Source organism: Drosophila rhopaloa, unplaced genomic scaffold (assembly GCF_018152115.1).
Source record: "Drosophila rhopaloa isolate 14029-0021.01 unplaced genomic scaffold, ASM1815211v1 contig_163, whole genome shotgun sequence".
Taxonomy (NCBI): Eukaryota; Metazoa; Arthropoda; class Insecta; order Diptera; family Drosophilidae; genus Drosophila; species Drosophila rhopaloa.
In genome coordinates, this window is record NW_025335043.1 from 300078 (window position 1) to 318690 (window position 18613).

The 18613-nt window shown below is 40.9% G+C and overlaps 1 protein-coding gene across 1 annotated transcript; it reads left to right on the forward strand.

The window, feature by feature from the left end:
- Positions 1-776: 776 nt before the first annotated feature.
- On the forward strand, positions 777-2582 carry LOC108052498 (eukaryotic translation initiation factor 4E1). The gene is made up of 4 exons (XM_017134885.2): positions 777-1284; positions 1534-1633; positions 1714-1801; positions 2211-2582. The coding sequence occupies exons 1-4, from the start codon at positions 944-946 to the stop codon at positions 2369-2371; spliced, it is 690 nt and encodes a 229-aa protein (XP_016990374.1). The 5' UTR covers positions 777-943; the 3' UTR covers positions 2372-2582.
- The last annotated feature ends 16031 nt before the right edge of the window (positions 2583-18613 follow it).

Here is an 18613-nt window from a genome sequence, read left to right on the forward strand (position 1 = left end):
GTCATAAAATTAACGCTTTATATGAACGAAAGCATAAGGCGCTCGATTTTTATCACCAAGGCCAACAAGATGGCCATGAACGAATCCGGAACATGGAACTGCAGTGAAGAAAAATTATAGACTTATATTTATTTGAACTACTCAGAAAGTATTTCTGTTGAGACTTAATAATATATGTTGAGTATTGTTATGTAAACTTTTAAGGGTAATTATGGTTCTAGCAATGTATCATTTCCTAAGTAACCTTTAGGACCCTTATACCAAATACAAAAATGTCTGGGATAAGTCTTTTTTTACTTACCTTGTATTCCATTAAGTAATAAATATTTTAAAAAATATATAAGGAACTATTTACGGTATTATTAAGCATTTATGAAGTTTTAAACATTTAAAAATGTGGCATCTCCACTAATTATAGTACCGGACTATTTTCAAAGAAATTTAGATTACCAATTTTACCCTGAAATCTTTGTTAACTTACAGTTAAGTAAAAGAATATTAAGAAGATATTTATTTGTAATTTTTTAATAATAAATTTCATTAATTTTTTGTAATATTTTCTTTCTGCAAGTTATAATCTTTTAAGAGAGTAAAAAGTTTAAAGTTAAATTAGAAAAGCAGGAAGTGGAATCCAAGGGCTTGAAGAGATGGCCCAACGAGTGTGTAATTATTTACATGCAATGCAAGTTATGAATTGGGGCCATCCAAATCGGGGCAAGTAATAATCCGCACAGCCCTGTGCCTTTACTGTCTGGGTTGTGTCAGATGTCTGGGAACGAAGTTAGTCTGGTTTCGTAGACAGGCCCTTAAACACATTCTCGTGTTGTGTCTATGTGTGCAATCTTTATTCCAAGTGCTCTGAAATTTCAATAGCGTCCAGTGGTTACCAGGCGTGTTATAAATTTGTTTCAGTAAACTAGACAATTTACGAACATCCTCGACAATGCTCACGGCCAAGCAGACCGACTTGAAGATGATGGACTGCGGCACGGAGATGCTGCCCGAGTCGCGTTCGAGCTCCAATACGGATCTGAATACTCTGGCGGAGATGGATCTGCGCAGGCCCCTCAAGGAGATCGTTGATCTGCGCTTGAAGCATCCTCTGGAGCACACCTGGACGCTCTGGTACCTGGAGAACGATCGCAGCAAGTCCTGGGAGGACATGCAGAACGAGATCACTAGCTTCGATATGGTCGAGGACTTTTGGAGTCTGTACAATCACATAAAGCCACCATCCGAGATTAAAGTCGGCAGCGATTATTCTTTGTTTAAGAAGGGCATACAGTGAGTGAAACATTATTTATTTGTATGTTTTTACTAAATTAAATAAACAGCAATATGTTTCTGCTACCGAACTGATTTGGTAACCAGATCAGCTTAACAATTTCAAAATTTTCTCTGGACTTAAAAGATTTTTCTTTATTATAAGTAAACATTTCAGCAACTTGAATTTAAAATTTAAATGGAGTTGCATTCGATATCGTTTCATCTTATCTATCCCTTTTACTCTTGCCTGTTCTGTTTTTCTTTCAGGCCCATGTGGGAGGATGATGCCAACAAGTTTGGCGGCCGCTGGGTCATCAATATGGGGCGTGGCTCCAAACTGGAGCTCGACAAACTCTGGCTGGATGTGGTAAGTAGCCAGAGGAGCTTTGTGTCCGTCGACTGTCATATCTGTTGCAACTGAACAACCTCTTTTCCGCCCACTGACAGCTACTCATACTGATTGGCGAGGCCTTTGAGCACACTGAAGAAGTCTGCGGCGCTGTTATCAACTTGCGCGGCAAGAGCAACAAAATTTGTAAGTAAAACGCAAAAAAAATTGATTTTGAAATATTCCATTTGAAAAATTTTCGAAACATAGTTATTGTTTTATAACATCTTAATTATGTTACTTATGTATTATAATTCCCAACTGGTTCTAGCTCAGCTTTTTCGTATTCTTAGTCAACAACTGTTAACTCTTAATGGTTATTGGTACATTTCTTTTTAACGCAGACCTGATGAAATATATTTAAAAATTTTATCTTTTCTGGTGTTCATTTTAATTATTGATAAGAGCCAACTTTTTTTTATATTTTAACAAGTACAGCCAGGGTACTAAGAGACATTTAAAGATATCTTACTTTTTTTTTTGCAAGTGCCCTCTGCGTCACTAGCCATTGAACAGTACCATGACAACTTCTAACGCAGAGCCTCTATTCCGCCAGCAATTTGGACCGCCAACGGGCACAACGAGCTGGCCGTCATGGAGATTGGACTCAAGCTACGCGACCTGCTCGTCCTGCCGCCCCACCAGCTGCAGTACCAGCTGCACAAGGACTCGATGTCCAAGCAGGGATCGGTGGTCAAAGCGGTTTATTGCGTGTAAGCCGCCCTGGTCGTTGATGCCCCCAACCAACGTAAAACAACCAACCAACCCACATCCACTTCTTCCATGGCCGCCACCGTCGGTTGCTGTTTTCAGCGCGTGTATTCCAAAAACGTAAAAAAAATGTATCTTGACACAGAACGGGTTTTATGAATTTGACCATGTTAAAAATTACAAAACAAGCTGTAAATATATAGGGTTCTATATGTGACAAGTCGGCGTTAAATTTCTAGGCTTTAAGGACTGAAGTCGAGCCCCAAGGAGCTCTTTTTATGCCGCTAGTTTGGGCTCTTTACGCTCCACGAAATGTTATGCAAACATATGCCGCACCAGAGCGCAAATAAAATGGTTTATATACACTTGCAGTTTGTACTTTTGGCCGGGCCAACTAGAAGTGCACAGTGACTGCAAAAGATAAACGTCCACTTGGCTCGCTTGGCTGGCCGAGCGAAAAACAAAGGACCGAAAAGGGTCAACAATGGCACGCGGATTGTCCGTTTTAGCGGGAGCCGTTTCCAGAGCTGGATCTCTGGGATCTGGTATCTGGCACTGGCGTCGAGGGCCCCGAACTGGAGACAATTGAATTTTGATGAAAGGCCGAAACGGTGGTGCCTCCCCCAGCATTAAAATTCATGCTAAGTGCTTCGAGTTGCTTGAAAGAGGGGCTCTTTAACTTGAACATGGGTAATATTTATGTAATAAAATGGTTCTTTAAAAAATGTAAATTATTAAATAACTTAAACCTTTAAATAGTTCAACTCGAAGCTGCACGTCAAGCGGTGCAGACGTGTAAATTAATATGCCCTGAGGCCAAAATGTAAAAAACGTTCTATTTAAAATTTAGCTTTCAACAAAAAACCCCATCGACCTCGAGCTGGCTAACAACACCCTTAAATAATACATTGTATAGGTTTGTCAAGATTTTTGAATTATTTATTCAATTAATCTTTGTGCTATTCCTGGAAATTTTCAAATTTATTTACTAAGTACTTCTTTTTCAGTTCTTTAAGTCCATAATAAAGCTAAGGGGACTTAAAAGCGGTTGATCCTTTGACAAAAAAAGAAACAAAAATCCCTTCTGTATCCGTATTTCTCTGAACCAGAGGTCACCTGGCCTTTCAATCAACATTCAAATTCCGATGGCAGCAGCACGTGCAGTAGCAACTTCATTATGAGCCACTTTAAGCTGACAAAACTCATCTCTATCCGCATAGCTCGTTGACTGCATTTTATGGGTCCAGGTGGCGGCGGCTTACATGGGGAGCTGTTAAACCGAAACCGCATCAAAACCGCACACGTCCCACATGGCATGCAACTGCCTTCACCTGTATTTTAGCCCACCTCTTGCACCTGCCCACCCACTTCGCGTTCTTGCACCTTTGACATATTGCAGGGATAGAGGTGGTTTGCTGGTGGAGCAGCCCAGACCCACACAACACCGCAAACTTTTTGCCTTCAGACGAATATTTACAAATTAGTTGCTGGAAACGTGACATCGAGAATGTTGTTGCACTTGCAATTGGAGTTACATGGTAACTATCTGGCTTTGGGCCGTGCCTTTCCAGAAATGTAGGTAAAAACTTTGGCAGCATGCAACTTAATTAGCACATAAATAAATTATGCTGCCATTAGATGCTTTTCGACACGTCTGGGTGAAGACCAGAACTTCTCAGATTAAAAGCATATAATTTGTGTTCCTAAAAAACAGCAAATTTTATAAGAGGATGTCACCACTATCATATGATACATCCATTTAATTGGAATCACGGACAATCACATTGATTTTTTTTATTTGTTGTAGTTCTAATATAAAATTGCCAGATTAAATCTGCAACCGAGTGAGGGCCAACCATTTTAGCTCGCTTATAGACTGGTATAGATCTATCACCCCATCACTCTCTACCTCCACGTTGGCCATGCATATATCAACACTTTTCATATGGCCAACACAGACCACATTGAGCTCCAGCTTTGGTTTTTATGGCCACACCAGCTGGACAAGCACTACGGCAGCACCACCCGGAAAACCACCCATCCACCTACACACTACACACTACACACTTCCTTCCAATTCTGCTCAGCTTTTGTTTATTTTGTGTATTGTTGGGAGTCGCGCGTTTGCTGGTTGTAGCTCTTTGGGTTGGGTTTGGCTTGGTCTTTTTCTCTTTTGGCAAAACAACACTACACAACATAAAAATAAATTGCACTTCTGACACTTGAATACAGTGGAGGAGTTGGGGAAGGAGTGGGATTGGAGTTGGATTCGGGAGTGGGAGTGGCGATGGAGATGAATCTGGAATCGGAGGAGAGTTTGGGGGGCAGCTGCTACTGTTTGGGCAGCGACACATGATTAAGTGGAGTTTGCGGTTGGCTTTGTTTGGGGAATACGCATGTAAATCTATTTGGGTATACATTATCGTCGTCCAGTTGAAGCTTAACTTTTATCATATAATAAAATGTAATTTTCCAACTCGTAACTCTCTGGTAATTAGAATTTATAGCGAACTTAATCGCTTTTGGCACGCAGACTAAGTGACGGAGGGTGGATCTAGTGCCGGATCTGCTATCAGCATTTATATCATTAATTTACGCAAGAAGAGAATTTCATTAGCCGCCTAACGGCAAGGCATGCAACAATTTTTGTGCAATTCTCGCCAAAAGGCATCACAGTATTTCCGCTCGTATCAAACAGCCAGACCGCATCAATGCGGAGCATTCGAAATGAAATATTAATTTCCAAAATTCCTCAGCCCGATTCGCCTGGCTCTTCACAAATTTTTATTATAAATTAATAAGAATTTATGGCGCAAACAAAAATGAAAACGAATTTACCAACCGCAAGGCCTGGGATTGTACTTTTGAGTTCACCTTCAAAGAGGCCCGAGAAACGGCAGGAGACGACAGCCAGCCGAGATATTTGTCTACAAATATTATTGCTATTCGAAATGTGTAGTAGCTGCTGCGCCCTTGGGTTCGTTTGTTCGTTTGGGCCAAAAAATTCCTGGCTGGCAAATATGCAGGAAGAATGCCTCTCCTCCACCGCCTGCTAATGGCAAAATTCAGTGAGATAAAGGCCAGTTCGGAGACTCAACCTATCCCCCCTACCTTCCCCCATATAATTCTTAATATTTCGCTTCATAAATATGTAAATAAATGCCGACACGGGGGCGGCCGAGGAGGGAAAGACAAAAGAAATCTTGGCCTGCTCTCCTGTACTTTGTTAGCCATTTCCCAACGAAGATGTTCGGGTGATAGAAACTATAAAGGAATCCCGCAAAAACCGCACGGAACTCACAACGGGATATTAAGCACAAAAGTTGGCCACAAAGATTTTCGGATCGAGCCAACTTAATGAAATAAAGCACTCGCTTAGCACACACACACATACTATACACATTCGAGGACCCGAATCCGAATCCGAGTCCACGGCCAGGACCTTAACCTAAAGCATAAGAAGTCAGTCATGAAAAGCGTACGTGAGCAATGAAAAAGTCGCAAACACTTTATTATACGTGGCGCGAGGAGATGTGGAGGGTGATGGGCTGGCGGTGGTGTGGCAGCCACATCAAAATGCTACGCGGCGCGTATACGAAATAAGTCCTATGTAGATGCAGTCCAACAACCCCCCCACGCCCATTACTCATACGCCGCGTCATTGTGCCGCAGTCAGATAAAGACCGAGGGCGAAAGACAAAAGATGGCCACGGGACGCAGGACACGGGACACTGGACGGAGCGGTGGGTGGAAAGGGGAGGGCGGAGGTGGCAGGACACCAAGGACGAAGCGATGGCAATGCACATAATGGCACAGCACCCGCTCCCTGTTAGCCGCTTGGTGCGTGAGCTAGGTATTTTGGTATTTTAAACATGTGCCCGGCAGCTAATGCATAGTTTATGGGTCTCTGGGCCTATGGCCAAAAGTGTTGGTCAAATTTGGTCAGCGATTTGAGCGTCCTCCCAAGGCGCTTGTGGGCTAAACTGATGGCCTAACTTTAACTAAAGCGTACAATCAACTAAAATTGTGCTAAATAAACAAATAAAAATGGTACATCTTAAATGATAGTAAGACAAATCTAATAACCTTTTATCTAAGGCAGTATTTTGCTATGGATTTCTGTAGCCAAATTTTATTCCTACATTTTTCTTACACTTTTTTGCTCAGTCATTTTAGGATGACCGAAGCATTTTCTTTCAAATTTAACATTGTACTGCTTAAAATATTCCAAGAGATGGCTTCCATTCTTAGTAATACAATTTATACATATAGTTTATTAGCTGAGATAAGCTTTAGTTAAAATTAATTTCCATAATATTTGATAATAACTTTATCTTTGTAATTATATCAGCCAATAAACCGATGTCTATTAAAACAAATGTCCATCTCCGCAGTTAGGTGAAAACTTTTGCTTTTAATTTCACACACAATCAATTTGTGTTTATTAGCTCATTATAAACATTTTGAGGCTGCCGAACACCTTCTTTCACTTGGCAGTCCCGGCACGTGGGTCGTATACTTAATTTGCTTAGTCAACGAAGCAAATCATTGACCGACCAGCCTTTGCAGGACGTGCGTGAGATGGTTAAGGATTTATGGAGAGGCCCAGACAAATTTTATAATTTGAACAACAACCAAAGGCGAACGGCGAACGGCGAAACTACAAAGTGCACTAATTTGAGGTGTTGAAATGGCCCAAAGCAGATCCGCAGCATGAATCCCAGCCACAGGCTTTTGATGTGCACTCAAGGGTTGAAAGGTGGTATAATCAAATCAACGTCTGGACCTGGATCTGAACCCTCGAAAAGGTTTATTTGTTTTCTTGGAAGTCTCTTTGTTTGGCCGTTTGTGGTCATGTTTCTGGTCCGACACTTAGTTGGCATGCCAAGCACATATCCACAACTTGAGTGGGATTTTGCAAATCTCTGGGTTTCGTCCTTCTTATTAAGTGTCACTTGGCATAATTTAAATATATAATCCAGTACGACTCATATTCTTTTTAATAAATATGCAAATAGCACTTTCACAGAAACGCGAATTTCTTCGCTCAAGTTTTGTTTTCCAAATTTCATGTAATTTGAGTTTGAGTTGCTTGTAGTTGTTTATTATTTTCCCTTCTGGTGAAGTTGCGTCTAGACATTTTAAGCGCGTCAGAGATTATATGAAATTCATAAGCGACACTTTGGTATGAGGTTGGTTCTTTGGGGACTTAAAATACCAAAATGTTGGTTAGCACGAGTGTGGATGGGGAAAAGACCTCAACTTTTCGGGATTAACACTTTTGCTTAATTTTTTAAAGCACACAATGTTTACAAAATATACAAAATTATTTACTTGTATAATTTTTTTCTTTTCTGATCCAGGAATGAAAGATATTATATAATAATAATATAGTTTCAACCAAATCATTTCAAATGATTATCTATTACCTTGATTAACGTAAGTAAGAATAACAAATTTATTTATTGGCGTGAATTTATAAATTAAAAAGGTTTTAATAAATATTAATTTAGTTAATAAAGTTAAGTGATAAATAATTTTTTTCTGTGTACAACATCTTTCGGAAAATACATATCAATTGGATTTTTTAAGATTAAACAAGTACTCCGATTGATCAATAGATTTTATACTAGCATGGTGGTACATCGATGGAAATAGTTTCTATACCATTATGATACATCGGAAAAAACAATTACAAAAGCAGCACATAAACTCCACTATATCATCTTTCATTTCCGTGTTGCTTTTATTCCTTTTACGATTGCCAAAGCAAATTGAATTTGTTGCACTTCAGCAGTAACCACAAAGTGAAAAGAAACATCGTGTAAAGCGTTATGAAAAAGGGGTTTTTTTTGTGGGGTAGCGACAAAGTGCTTGCAGTTTCCAGCAGCTAAAAATGGGTAAGCGGGTATAGTGGGCAGATAACCGTGATCCAAGGATGCACAATACCGCCAGGCAGCCCTTTTTTCTACCGGATCCTGCTGCTTTATATTAAGTTAATTACTGCACGAAGCTGTCATAATTTGCCACCTATGCATGCCCTTTGCTTATTGCATTTTTATGCACAATATTCGCAGATGTATATATGTATTAAAAGTATGAATGGAAGGGAGATTGTTAATACTGGGTACACACATTTATGCGTCTGCGTCCCCATCGGTCGCCGCCAGCAATGGACGCTTACTTAAGCTAAAAGCTTTTGTGTATAAATTTTAATTAAAATGCAACAATTAAATGCACAGCATTCTGGCCAGACTCGTTCTGGATGTGGTACCCGTTTCATTTGCCGCCTTCATCGCCGTTGGCCATGCGTGTAAGTTGTAGTTACAGCGGCGGCAGGCGATGCATAAACCAGTGTTAAGCTCAAATTAATGACATTAATTTACGGCCACGCCCAGCGCCCACCGACCATGAGGTTGGGGGGTGATGGGGGGCAACACTAACGCCTCATTGCGTTTTAATAAGTTAACAGAAATGTATTGCCTACTTTGCAGCGCCCGCTAATTTGTATTTTGTAATTGAAAATGCTCACACTTGGCCACTTGAATATCGACGCTAGAGCTCTGTAATCAGGACTGCTTAAAGCCAATTAGCCGCAAATATGGCCGGTAAACCACCCAATTTCGCCTATCCGTTGGGGGGTTTACTTCGTAAATGGGGCATGAAACGCGTTTTGTTCGCATTTTGTCCATGCCACGCCCTTCTGTCCACGTTTGCGGTTTGTTTGGTGCCGGCAATTTTGTGATATGGCCGCTCCTTTTCGTTCCGCTCGAACATTGTGCAAACGCCGCGTTTGCCGGTGAGGTGTACGTGTGTGCGTGTGTGTGTGTGTGCAAATAATTGGCAACATTTGCGCTGGCCACACACCCACACTCACACTAGCGCCAAACCTCGCCCGTTAGATACCGCTGAAAATTGCACAGCGAAATGAAATTTGCAAACTCACAAAAGGTGTTGACAATTATTTGCATAACAAAGTAAATTCCAACTCCCCCGCTGCGCCCAACCTAAAAAATATATGTATATCCAACGGAATCAACATTAGGAATTTAAACTTAAAGTTTGCATTGAATTAGTTGAGCATTCCAGTCGGCAGGGCTTATGGGAAGGTGGGTTCAATTTGTCACCTGTCCGCAGAGGAATTCCAGAACCAGCACCAGCCACCCCCAAAAAACCCTGTAACCAGCTTTTCACTTTATTTGATGTTAACAAGAACAAAGCTCACATGCAGGTGGGCCCCGAGACGAGGTCCATTCGAAACCACTGAGGAGTGGCGCCCCTGATTAAAGACGCCCCAAGGACCGCAAGTGTAAAAATAGCCTAAAAGCCCAATACGAGATGGCCAATGGGGAGAGTAGTTGCGGGTACACTGGGGATAACACTAGGTAACAATATTAATTCTAAAATTATATTCATGAAATTATTATTTATTTTTTGTCGACTTTGTGTTGGCTTTGAGAAAATGTTCACTTAAAAACTAAGCAACTACAAAATAAGTTGGCCAAAGAAAAGTACCTAAAAATTTACTTAATTGAAATTAAAAAGGTTGTTTGTGTTTGATATTTGAATAAGGTATAATAAAATGGTCTAACCATAATGCATTTTTCTTGGTTTTAAATATAGTATATAGTAGAGTATATTTCATGCTATTTATACATATAGTATAATAATTTTTTTCCTATGATATGGTCATTAAGTTCTTCAAAAGTTTTTTTGGGGTACTAAAAACTGTTCGATGCTATTAAATATGTCATCAAAACAGTACAAAGATATTTGACAATATATTTTAAAAATACATTTTAATATGTCCCTAATTACATTTCTAAAAAACCTTTAAACTTAGAGCAATATTTTCTCTTAGTGCACAGGCACCACAAAAACCAGCGAAACATTGGCAGATTAATGGCGTGTAGCGTTAAGTGAATCAATTTGGTTTACGTATGGCCCAGTGGCACAAAGATACCATCTCCGAAACAAACAAAGCAGTAGGCCATGCGTGATGGCAAAGTTTCCTGCTATCTGTTAATTACATAACATTCAAAGTTATAATCTGGCCCCATCGTCAAAGTTCCTCCCAAAATAAACTGACAGCCAGATGGTCAAATGTGATTTTTTAAGCGAGTTTCCTTTTTCCCACGTCCTCCTCTTTTTTTCTGCTGAGATTTCGTTTCGGCTAATGGAAGCCACAAATTTGAGTGAGAAGTGGTCGAGGGAGGCGACATAGACAGACTACAATTTGACTTACACAACTGCCAATTTGCAGCACAAAACTATAAGGAAGCACCTCCGCAGTTCCCCGATTCCGCCCCTCGACTTGTCGCACGTTTATGGCTCCGACGAACATTTTTGAGTAACAACTTTGCTGCGTGACACGAATGTCGAGCAATGAGGCACTTATAAAATGTCTTGGCATGTGATCAGCGGGTGCCTGCTGATGGCGATGATGATGATGGCGGCGATGATGATGGCAAGGTGACAGGAACGTGGTTGGCTCCGAAAAGGGTTTCCGCAGGTCGCATTATTTCGTTGATAAATTGTCCCAAAGTGACCCGGACTAATAGAAACCGTGAGTGAGAACTATTTAAGAAATCGAACTGAGGAAAGTTCATTTACCCACCTGTCATACATAAGTCTTCGTTGATGGAAAGTATCCAGTGGATCATAAGTGTACACACACAGCTTGGTACCTATTTACATTGATTGGTACTAAAAACGAAATTGGTAAAAAGGATATAAAAAATACTACTTTGTATTTTTCTAAAACTAAGCTTGAAAAAAAATATATAATGAGTTATTGGAAAAGAATGCTAATGTACACTCGAAAAGTAAGGTGAGCCAAGCATAGTTTTGTGAGTTACAATTCTCATAATAAAAATTTTGTTAACCTTTACTTAAAGTTTAGAGCTTATACCATACGGTAAAATAACGTTTTCAGCTCTATCTAATTTAATATTTAAGTCTATCTATTAAAACTATTCTTCATCATAACTAGAAAAATGTTTTACTCCATACACGACAACAGAGCTTGTTACCTCTTTATTTAAATTTACAGAATGTAATAAGCCCTTTGATGGTGCTTCCTGGCCAACAACCCACGACGATTCCATTTATCAGGTGAGACCGAAAACCCATCAGGAAGGACTTAACTCCTCAACCAAGGAGATGTTGACAAATTCTTTATCGTTTGGCGTACACTTTCCGCTGATATTTATACAGAGCGTTTGCAACTGGCATTGTTGTTGTTGCTCCAGCCGTTTGTTAACCCATCATCAACAATCGTGACAAAAGGCTCAAATCTGTCACATTCAAAACACGTGAGCGAACATCATTTATTTTGTGGGCTTCCCCCTTTGAAATCGCTTGTAAATGTTTTTATTTCCCTTTGACTAGGTCCCCACCTGTGTGCGTGAGTGTTTGTTTGTGCCAAACGCAATCGGAATTCACAAATTTCGAATTTGAAATAGCATTTTTTATTTGTGTCTCTTTTTATGGATTTTTTATTTATGTAACCGCAAACAAATTGACTTTGGTAAAATGAATTACTTTGCATTGAAGCCTGAATAATTGGTTAGATATTTTTGATGACAAAGTCATAGATTGATCAATCAAAATGTACGTGTACTTTCGCTGTTTTTCAATAGTTTCACGATAATATAAAAAAAGTCGCAGTCAAACAAGCTTGGAGTTAATAGCAGGGATCTAAATACAGTTTGCAGTAAGCCACGTTGGACTGAGGTATTAGAACACCGGTTGACCTACATTTGACAACAAGTAGGTATGCTAATGTCTCGAACGAGTCGAAAATCCTGGCCCACATCTCGGCCATCGATTGGCCATTTTCATTAGAGTACATTGCTTTGTTCTCCGTAGCCGGAACTATGAAAATCCTTGGGTATTATTTTTAATAAGTCCCGGCAATCCGGGCAGCCACTGTCGCTTGATCTTTATGCCAAAAGTGCTTACTTACGATACACTCGAAGCCACTTAACGTGAGTCAGCAAAGCGAATCTCATTAACAGGCTTTAATTTTGAAAACACACTTAAGTGCGAGCCTCAGCCTTCCCCCTTTCGGCCAATCTCCATCTTCGTCCTCAGTCAAGTCGACAACTCGACAAGCCGGCAACGGCAACCCTCATCAGGAATATAGAAGGACAACCAGTCTGAGACTGAGAGCAAGAACGAGAGCAAAGCAAGGCAAGCTCATCATCAGCCGACGGAGCCCGCCGTCATTTAGTAGTCTACTTAACTCGTCTAAGGATGCTAGTGGCAGGAGGAGCTGAGAAAAAGCAGAAGCAACAGCTTGAGCAGCCGTTTTAGTTTCCAATTGGAGGCAAAGGAACAAGGACGCGCCATGGTGATGGCATCTGCCGGACCCACCAACCGTCTCCATATCCCTCCTTCCCACGGTTAATGAGCTCACACAGGTAACTGGCTGCGGAGGAGGAACTACCTCTGATGGCTGAACAATCCCGCACACTATCTCCGGGAAAAGTCCGCAATCTGCTGGTAGTGACAGCGCACAAAGGGGCAAGTCTTTCGCCATAACAGCAATTAATTGGCCCAAGTGGCTGACAGTAAATAAAGAGTTTCTTTTTATATTTCGCCAGCACAAAGCTTTTTGTCGAAATGGAGCTGATGCTGATGCTGAGTTGCCCTTTTCAAATGAGCAATTACCCGGGCGAAATTGAGCTCGGAATTTAAAATTAACTTTAGGATGGCTGCTGGATAATAAGTGGGTAAATACCATAAAGGTTGAGGGCACACTTAAAAGCTTGAAAACTTTTCATTCAAATCCGGTGGAATCCCCAGCGCCCAAAGGCTGCTCCATGGTTTAATCCAATCATTGTCACGTATGCGCCTGGGGCATCGTATTTGTTTTATTCCAGGAAATTAATCATAAACACATGAGGAGGCGAGAACTGCATTCGACAGTCTGTCAGTGGACCCGGCGAATTTTAGGCTTTTTTTCCTGCCGCCCTTCAGTAGCCATGAAAATTTCAATTTATTTTCGCCTGCGGCTGCAACATTTTCTGCTAACTGTCTTCGTCGAGGCAGTCTTTAATTTCCGCCTGGTCCCGAAAGTAAACATAAATAATAAATCTATATGTTTGGATAATTATTTTGCTTATCAAAAATGCCCAGAATGCTAGCTCGTGTGTAAAAATTAATATAGAAAATGGCCAAAGTTCCCTTAGCTCCAAAAAAATAAAAAAAAGAACAAAAAAAATGAGAAGAGAAAACATTTCAAAAGTTGGAGCAACAACAATCAGAAAATTGCTCAGCAGGAGGCAGGAGACGCAAAATGGGTGTGGCCACTAAAAGCCCACTTAAGTGGCTGGCCAGCTGACAGGGGGGTGGGGGGACTGACCCGCATGAGGCGCCTGGCCGAGGTCGAAGGTCAAGCTCGAGACGAACTGCCCTCTGTTTGCCGTTTGTTTTAGCCGCTCGCAAAGTTCTGGCTGCATAAACAGCATCAAATGGCTAGACTTTAATGTTTTCTTAAACGCATCCACTCAAAAAGCTTTGATGTTTTGTAATCCCATCCCTTTTTATTTTGCTGGATGAAAATCGCTTGAAGAGGTTCTAACTTAAAGGGCCACTAAGCTGCGGTCTCTTCGCAGAAAAGACTTGGATATTATTTAGCTTTCGCCCGCACCAATTGACAATTTCATCCTTTTCAGCAGGCTCCCCCATACAAAATTCCTCCTTTCGCCTGGCTGCCTCGAATGCTGCCCATATACCCTCGTACATATTTATACAATTCCGGTTAAGTACTCAACTCGGTTGCCAAGAGTAATTAGGGCAGTCGGAGGCATCGGATTGGAGCTCAATGGGCAGATTCAAGTGTTCTCGAGTGCCTCGACGATGCGGCTGGTCAACAGCTGCTTATCGGACGGGCATCGGTTGTAATATAATCTCTATATATAGATGGGTTGCATTAATTCCACCGCTGGTCGGTTGGGGAAAATTTAATAAACGTGTAATGATGTTATGCAAACTAATTTCATTTCCCTGTATTTGCTGTTTAAATGAATTTCCATTGTTTGCCTGCTGATAATTTACACTCCCACTCGTTTTACACCCCTTCCATTCTCCCTTTTCTTGCCCTCGATTTCAAGACAATTGAATTGTTGGGCCCTAATTAGAACATGAACTCTCTTCGAAACGGACATAACTGATATGAAATTAGACATATGCTTATCGTATAAATTGTTTTGCTTCACCTGAAGGCTTATATATGCTGCATTGTCCAGGCAGTGACCTTTCGAAAATGACGATTATAGCCCAATTTAAGTCCGCATTCCAATCAGTCAGTCTCAATTGCATTTGGAATATTAGGAAGCAATTTTCTGAAAGAACGTGGTGCCGAAAAACATTTATAATCAGGGCATTCGCATAGGATTTAACTTCGCCAAGTACTCGTCTTTAATATGAATAATATATGTTAACATCGCTTTTACTTTACTGTTCCATTTAACAGGCAAAGGCTGCATTGGTATAAGCTCATCTTAGCTCGCTTCGTCGGCGTCACCTCCTCGAACAGTTAACCTAGCAGGAGGTGTTCTATTTGTCTGACACGACACTCAAGGCGTCATCGGCGGTTAGGTCTTCTTCCTGGTTCTCCAGGATGGGTCCACACATTCCTCGGCTCGCTTCCTTTAAACCTGCAGACCTTCGCTGCAACTAGGTCATAGGCCTGCTGCAGCGAAAATACTGCTGCAACTTCCTTACTGGAACGGTTCTCTCTTCCTTCAATACCTTTTCGAATTGGTTGTGCAATTTCTTTAAAGCTGCCTTGGAAGCCCTCTCAGCCACTTTTCTAATCTAGGGTCAATTTCGCAAACGCGATAATGGGATTCCACTAAATCTTTGAAAATTTGGAGGAGGCGATTGCACCGTTGCGTCAGGGCTGACATGTTGCTGGCAAGTGACAGTCAAAAAGCTTGCAGCCACTGAAATGCATTCAATGCGTCGCTCACAGTGGTCCCCATTCCAAAATATTTGGCCTACCAAATTTGCCTTTGCAAATTGCAAAAATCAAATTTGCCAATTTGGCCCATTGTGCAGGAAAAATGCTAGCTGCAATGTGCGTATGTATTGTATTAAACATTCAAACAAAATTTTTTCAAAGAACACGTTTATTTGTTCGAGCCAAAGCGAGATGACTATAGCATCTAATCTTCATAACTGTAAGGCATAAAAACACATACATACATATATAAGTGCTACATATTATTACTACATATATATATTAATTACCCCGTGGAGTCGAAATCCAAGTCCTCCAGTAGGCAGAGAAGGCAGATGATTCTCCTCAGGTTTAGCTCGCTGAGATTTGGCTCAGCGTAAAGGCCTCGACCATTAACTCGGCCGTCAAAGAGGCCCACTTCTGGCCGGTGGTCTCCAGGACTCCGTTGTTCGCCTCCCTCGTTGAACGGCGTCGAGCATATGGTAAACCGGCGGCTCACAACGTCCCGTAGCACGCGGATCTCGCGCACATGCGCCTCTTGGCACTGCCAGGAAAGTGGCTCGTCCTGCCAGGCCAGCTCCAGCTTCTCTGAGCGTTGTGCTCCCGGAAAACCATCCGCCTGTGGATATTGAGCAGGAGTTGAGAACATGGTTCATGTCCGCGGCAACTATTTTGGCCAGGTGGTTTAGGTCTGCCATCACCGGATAGCCACTGTGGACATGAAGCAAGGCGTTGTTGGGGCAATCGTCCACAATAATTGCAATTAAATGCTTTTCAAACTCCACTAATGCGATGGCCTCCGCACCTGCTCAAACGCCGCCATGATCTGCATGCACTTTTCTTCTATATAGGTAAATAAATATATTTAAGTACTTACCTGCCGTGATCCTTTAAACGATTTACGCCGTCCAAGTTTTTAAGGATCCCGCTTGGCCGAGCGGATCATCCACCTGTGGGAGGTGCTTTTCCACCTGGGCGCGCAGGTGCGGCATGGCAAGAATTTAAGACTGAAAAGGTCCATTATATAAAAAACGCAAGTATTGTCACTTAAAAGTTTGAACAACGGCGCTAAAACTGTATGACCACCTTGGAGAAAACGGAGAATGTCCCGTAACGCCATGCGAAAGTGGCCAAAAAAAGATTATATTTGCGTTGAACCCAAAGGTGGTCACACTGCCTGGACCTGAAATCTGTGTGTCGCGAAAGCCTCCGTTCGCCGCATTTCGCGAGAAAAAGTGACGTCGACGGGAGTGATCGAGTACACAAAATTTCCCTCGTATATGCAAAATACAGTGCTGCCAGACCGTCAAACTGAACTTTACCGGTTTTTCCCAATTTCTCAGTTTTCCGAACTCGCCCTGAGACCCCAAAAGTTGCGCCCGGCTACCCCCCCGACCCTGGGAGACCCTCAGAAAGCGTGGAAACGCTCCCAAGCCTCCCACTGTTCCCATTTAACAGGGGAAATTCAGCTGTTATCTTCTTCTTCAATTATAGGGGTTGTTTCTATGTGAACTGCAGTTGGTAATGTGGAATGTAAATGTTGCAGAGGGGTAAATAGCAGAAATGTTAAATGAAAAGGGGATGATTTTTTATAGGAAAGGACAACAGCTTTGTCAAGCCTTAAATTCTGTTAAGGATAAGTAAAGGATATCTGTTATTTAGGCTATTTCTTAAACTAAGCGTATTTAAAGCACTTGTTAAAAAATTAAAAAACAATAAAATAGACTAAATAATAGATACAATAGTATATAGAGAAAAGGGATGAAAGTAAATAAAGCTTAATTTGTTTTTTAATTGCCAACTACATTTAATACTTAATACAATGCCTTATGTATATTGTATAGAATAAGTATTATAAGTCAATTTGGCTTAAATCAAAACAAAATATATCGTTGACAATATTATACATTGTATATATACATATAGTGGAACACACAATACAAAATTCGCTTTCACTTCGAAAATTATAATAATTTCAGTAATTATTTTGATATGCTCTGAAGCTTATATTTCAAACAAAGGATATGTGTTATAAGCCAGCCTTAAATACTGGATCACTCATTGAAAACGTCAACTGTGTGGGCTTGGTCCCACAAGAAAATCAAAATCGAAATCAGGCGCAGGGCAAAATGCCCATGGCCGCAATTCAATTGTGCGACATAATTGGAATATTAAATGTTTACAAAATGCAATATACAAATACGATGCCGGGGAACCGGTTAGTGGTGAACAGGGGGTTAGGAAGGGAATTGAGAGGCATCCGTAACATGGCTACAATTTGCACTTAAATGCACACGCAATGGGCATAAATCAAATAGCAATAATAACAACAATAGGCCCATATCCTGATGGTGTGGAAAACGGGGAAAATGGGGGAGTTTGGGGAATTAATGGAGACAATGCCTATGCTCTTCGGAGGTCCTCCTGTGTGCTGTTTAGTGGCCTAGTGGGATGATTTGCATTTGAAACAATGACAGCAGTTGGATACCGATCTCCTCCCCAACGCGTTGCCTTTGTTCGGGCTGATTAAAGCGAACATTATGGACACTGCCCGTGGAGTGTCAATCGAGTGACCAATAATGTAAAATTGATCCAAATTATTTCCCCTGTGCACGTCGATAGTTGTTTCTATTTGGATTGTTGTCCGGGGATACCCCACTTGATTTCAGCTTTCCGCTGTTTGTATGTCAACAAAATTTTGCCAAGTTTTACCACCACAACCACCGAAAACGACAACACCAATCAGTTTTCAAACGCTTCCGTTTCGAGGTAAAAGGCTTTTGCCACAAAATAAATTATAGCTAAACATCGGACTGACAATATTAACTGTTGATCCAGTGGTGAAATTGTTAAATCAAGTTTTTATTAGTTTTGCAATTGACATTTGCTGTTTTAAATCAATTCCACATTTATTGGCATTTTTTATACATGATAAACTAAATAAAATGCTGTTTAATGATGATCAATGAAATCATTTCTTTAATTGGTTGACCATCTAGACAAAATTCCCCCTTAACATTCTAAACATATTTTATAATTGCCTTTAAATTTTAGTTTGAAAAAGGCTTCTGAAACTCTTTATATCTACTAAGCCGTCTTAGTAACTTAAATGAAGGGCAATCTATCACTATTAAAGATTATTTTTGGTCTCTCAATGTACAAAGCTCTGGAGAGAGTCTTGACTGTGAAATATCAAAGCCATAATGAATAGACCACGCCCACCGACGACAGGCAGGGGGCGCTCCACATGTGCAGCTGACAAAAGCACAAGCACATGC

What these genes read in the sequence shown, in the direction of transcription:
- LOC108052498 (XM_017134885.2), top strand. Translation starts at nt 944, where the DNA reads ATGCTCACGGCCAAGCAGACCGACTTGAAGATGATGGACTGCGGCACG. An exon ending in ACAAACTCTGGCTGGATGTG is followed by an intron (nt 1,634 to 1,713) that starts GTAAGTAGCCAG and finishes GCCCACTGACAG; the next exon opens with CTACTCATACTGATTGGCGA. An exon ending in CGGCAAGAGCAACAAAATTT is followed by an intron (nt 1,802 to 2,210) that starts GTAAGTAAAACG and finishes CTATTCCGCCAG; the next exon opens with CAATTTGGACCGCCAACGGG.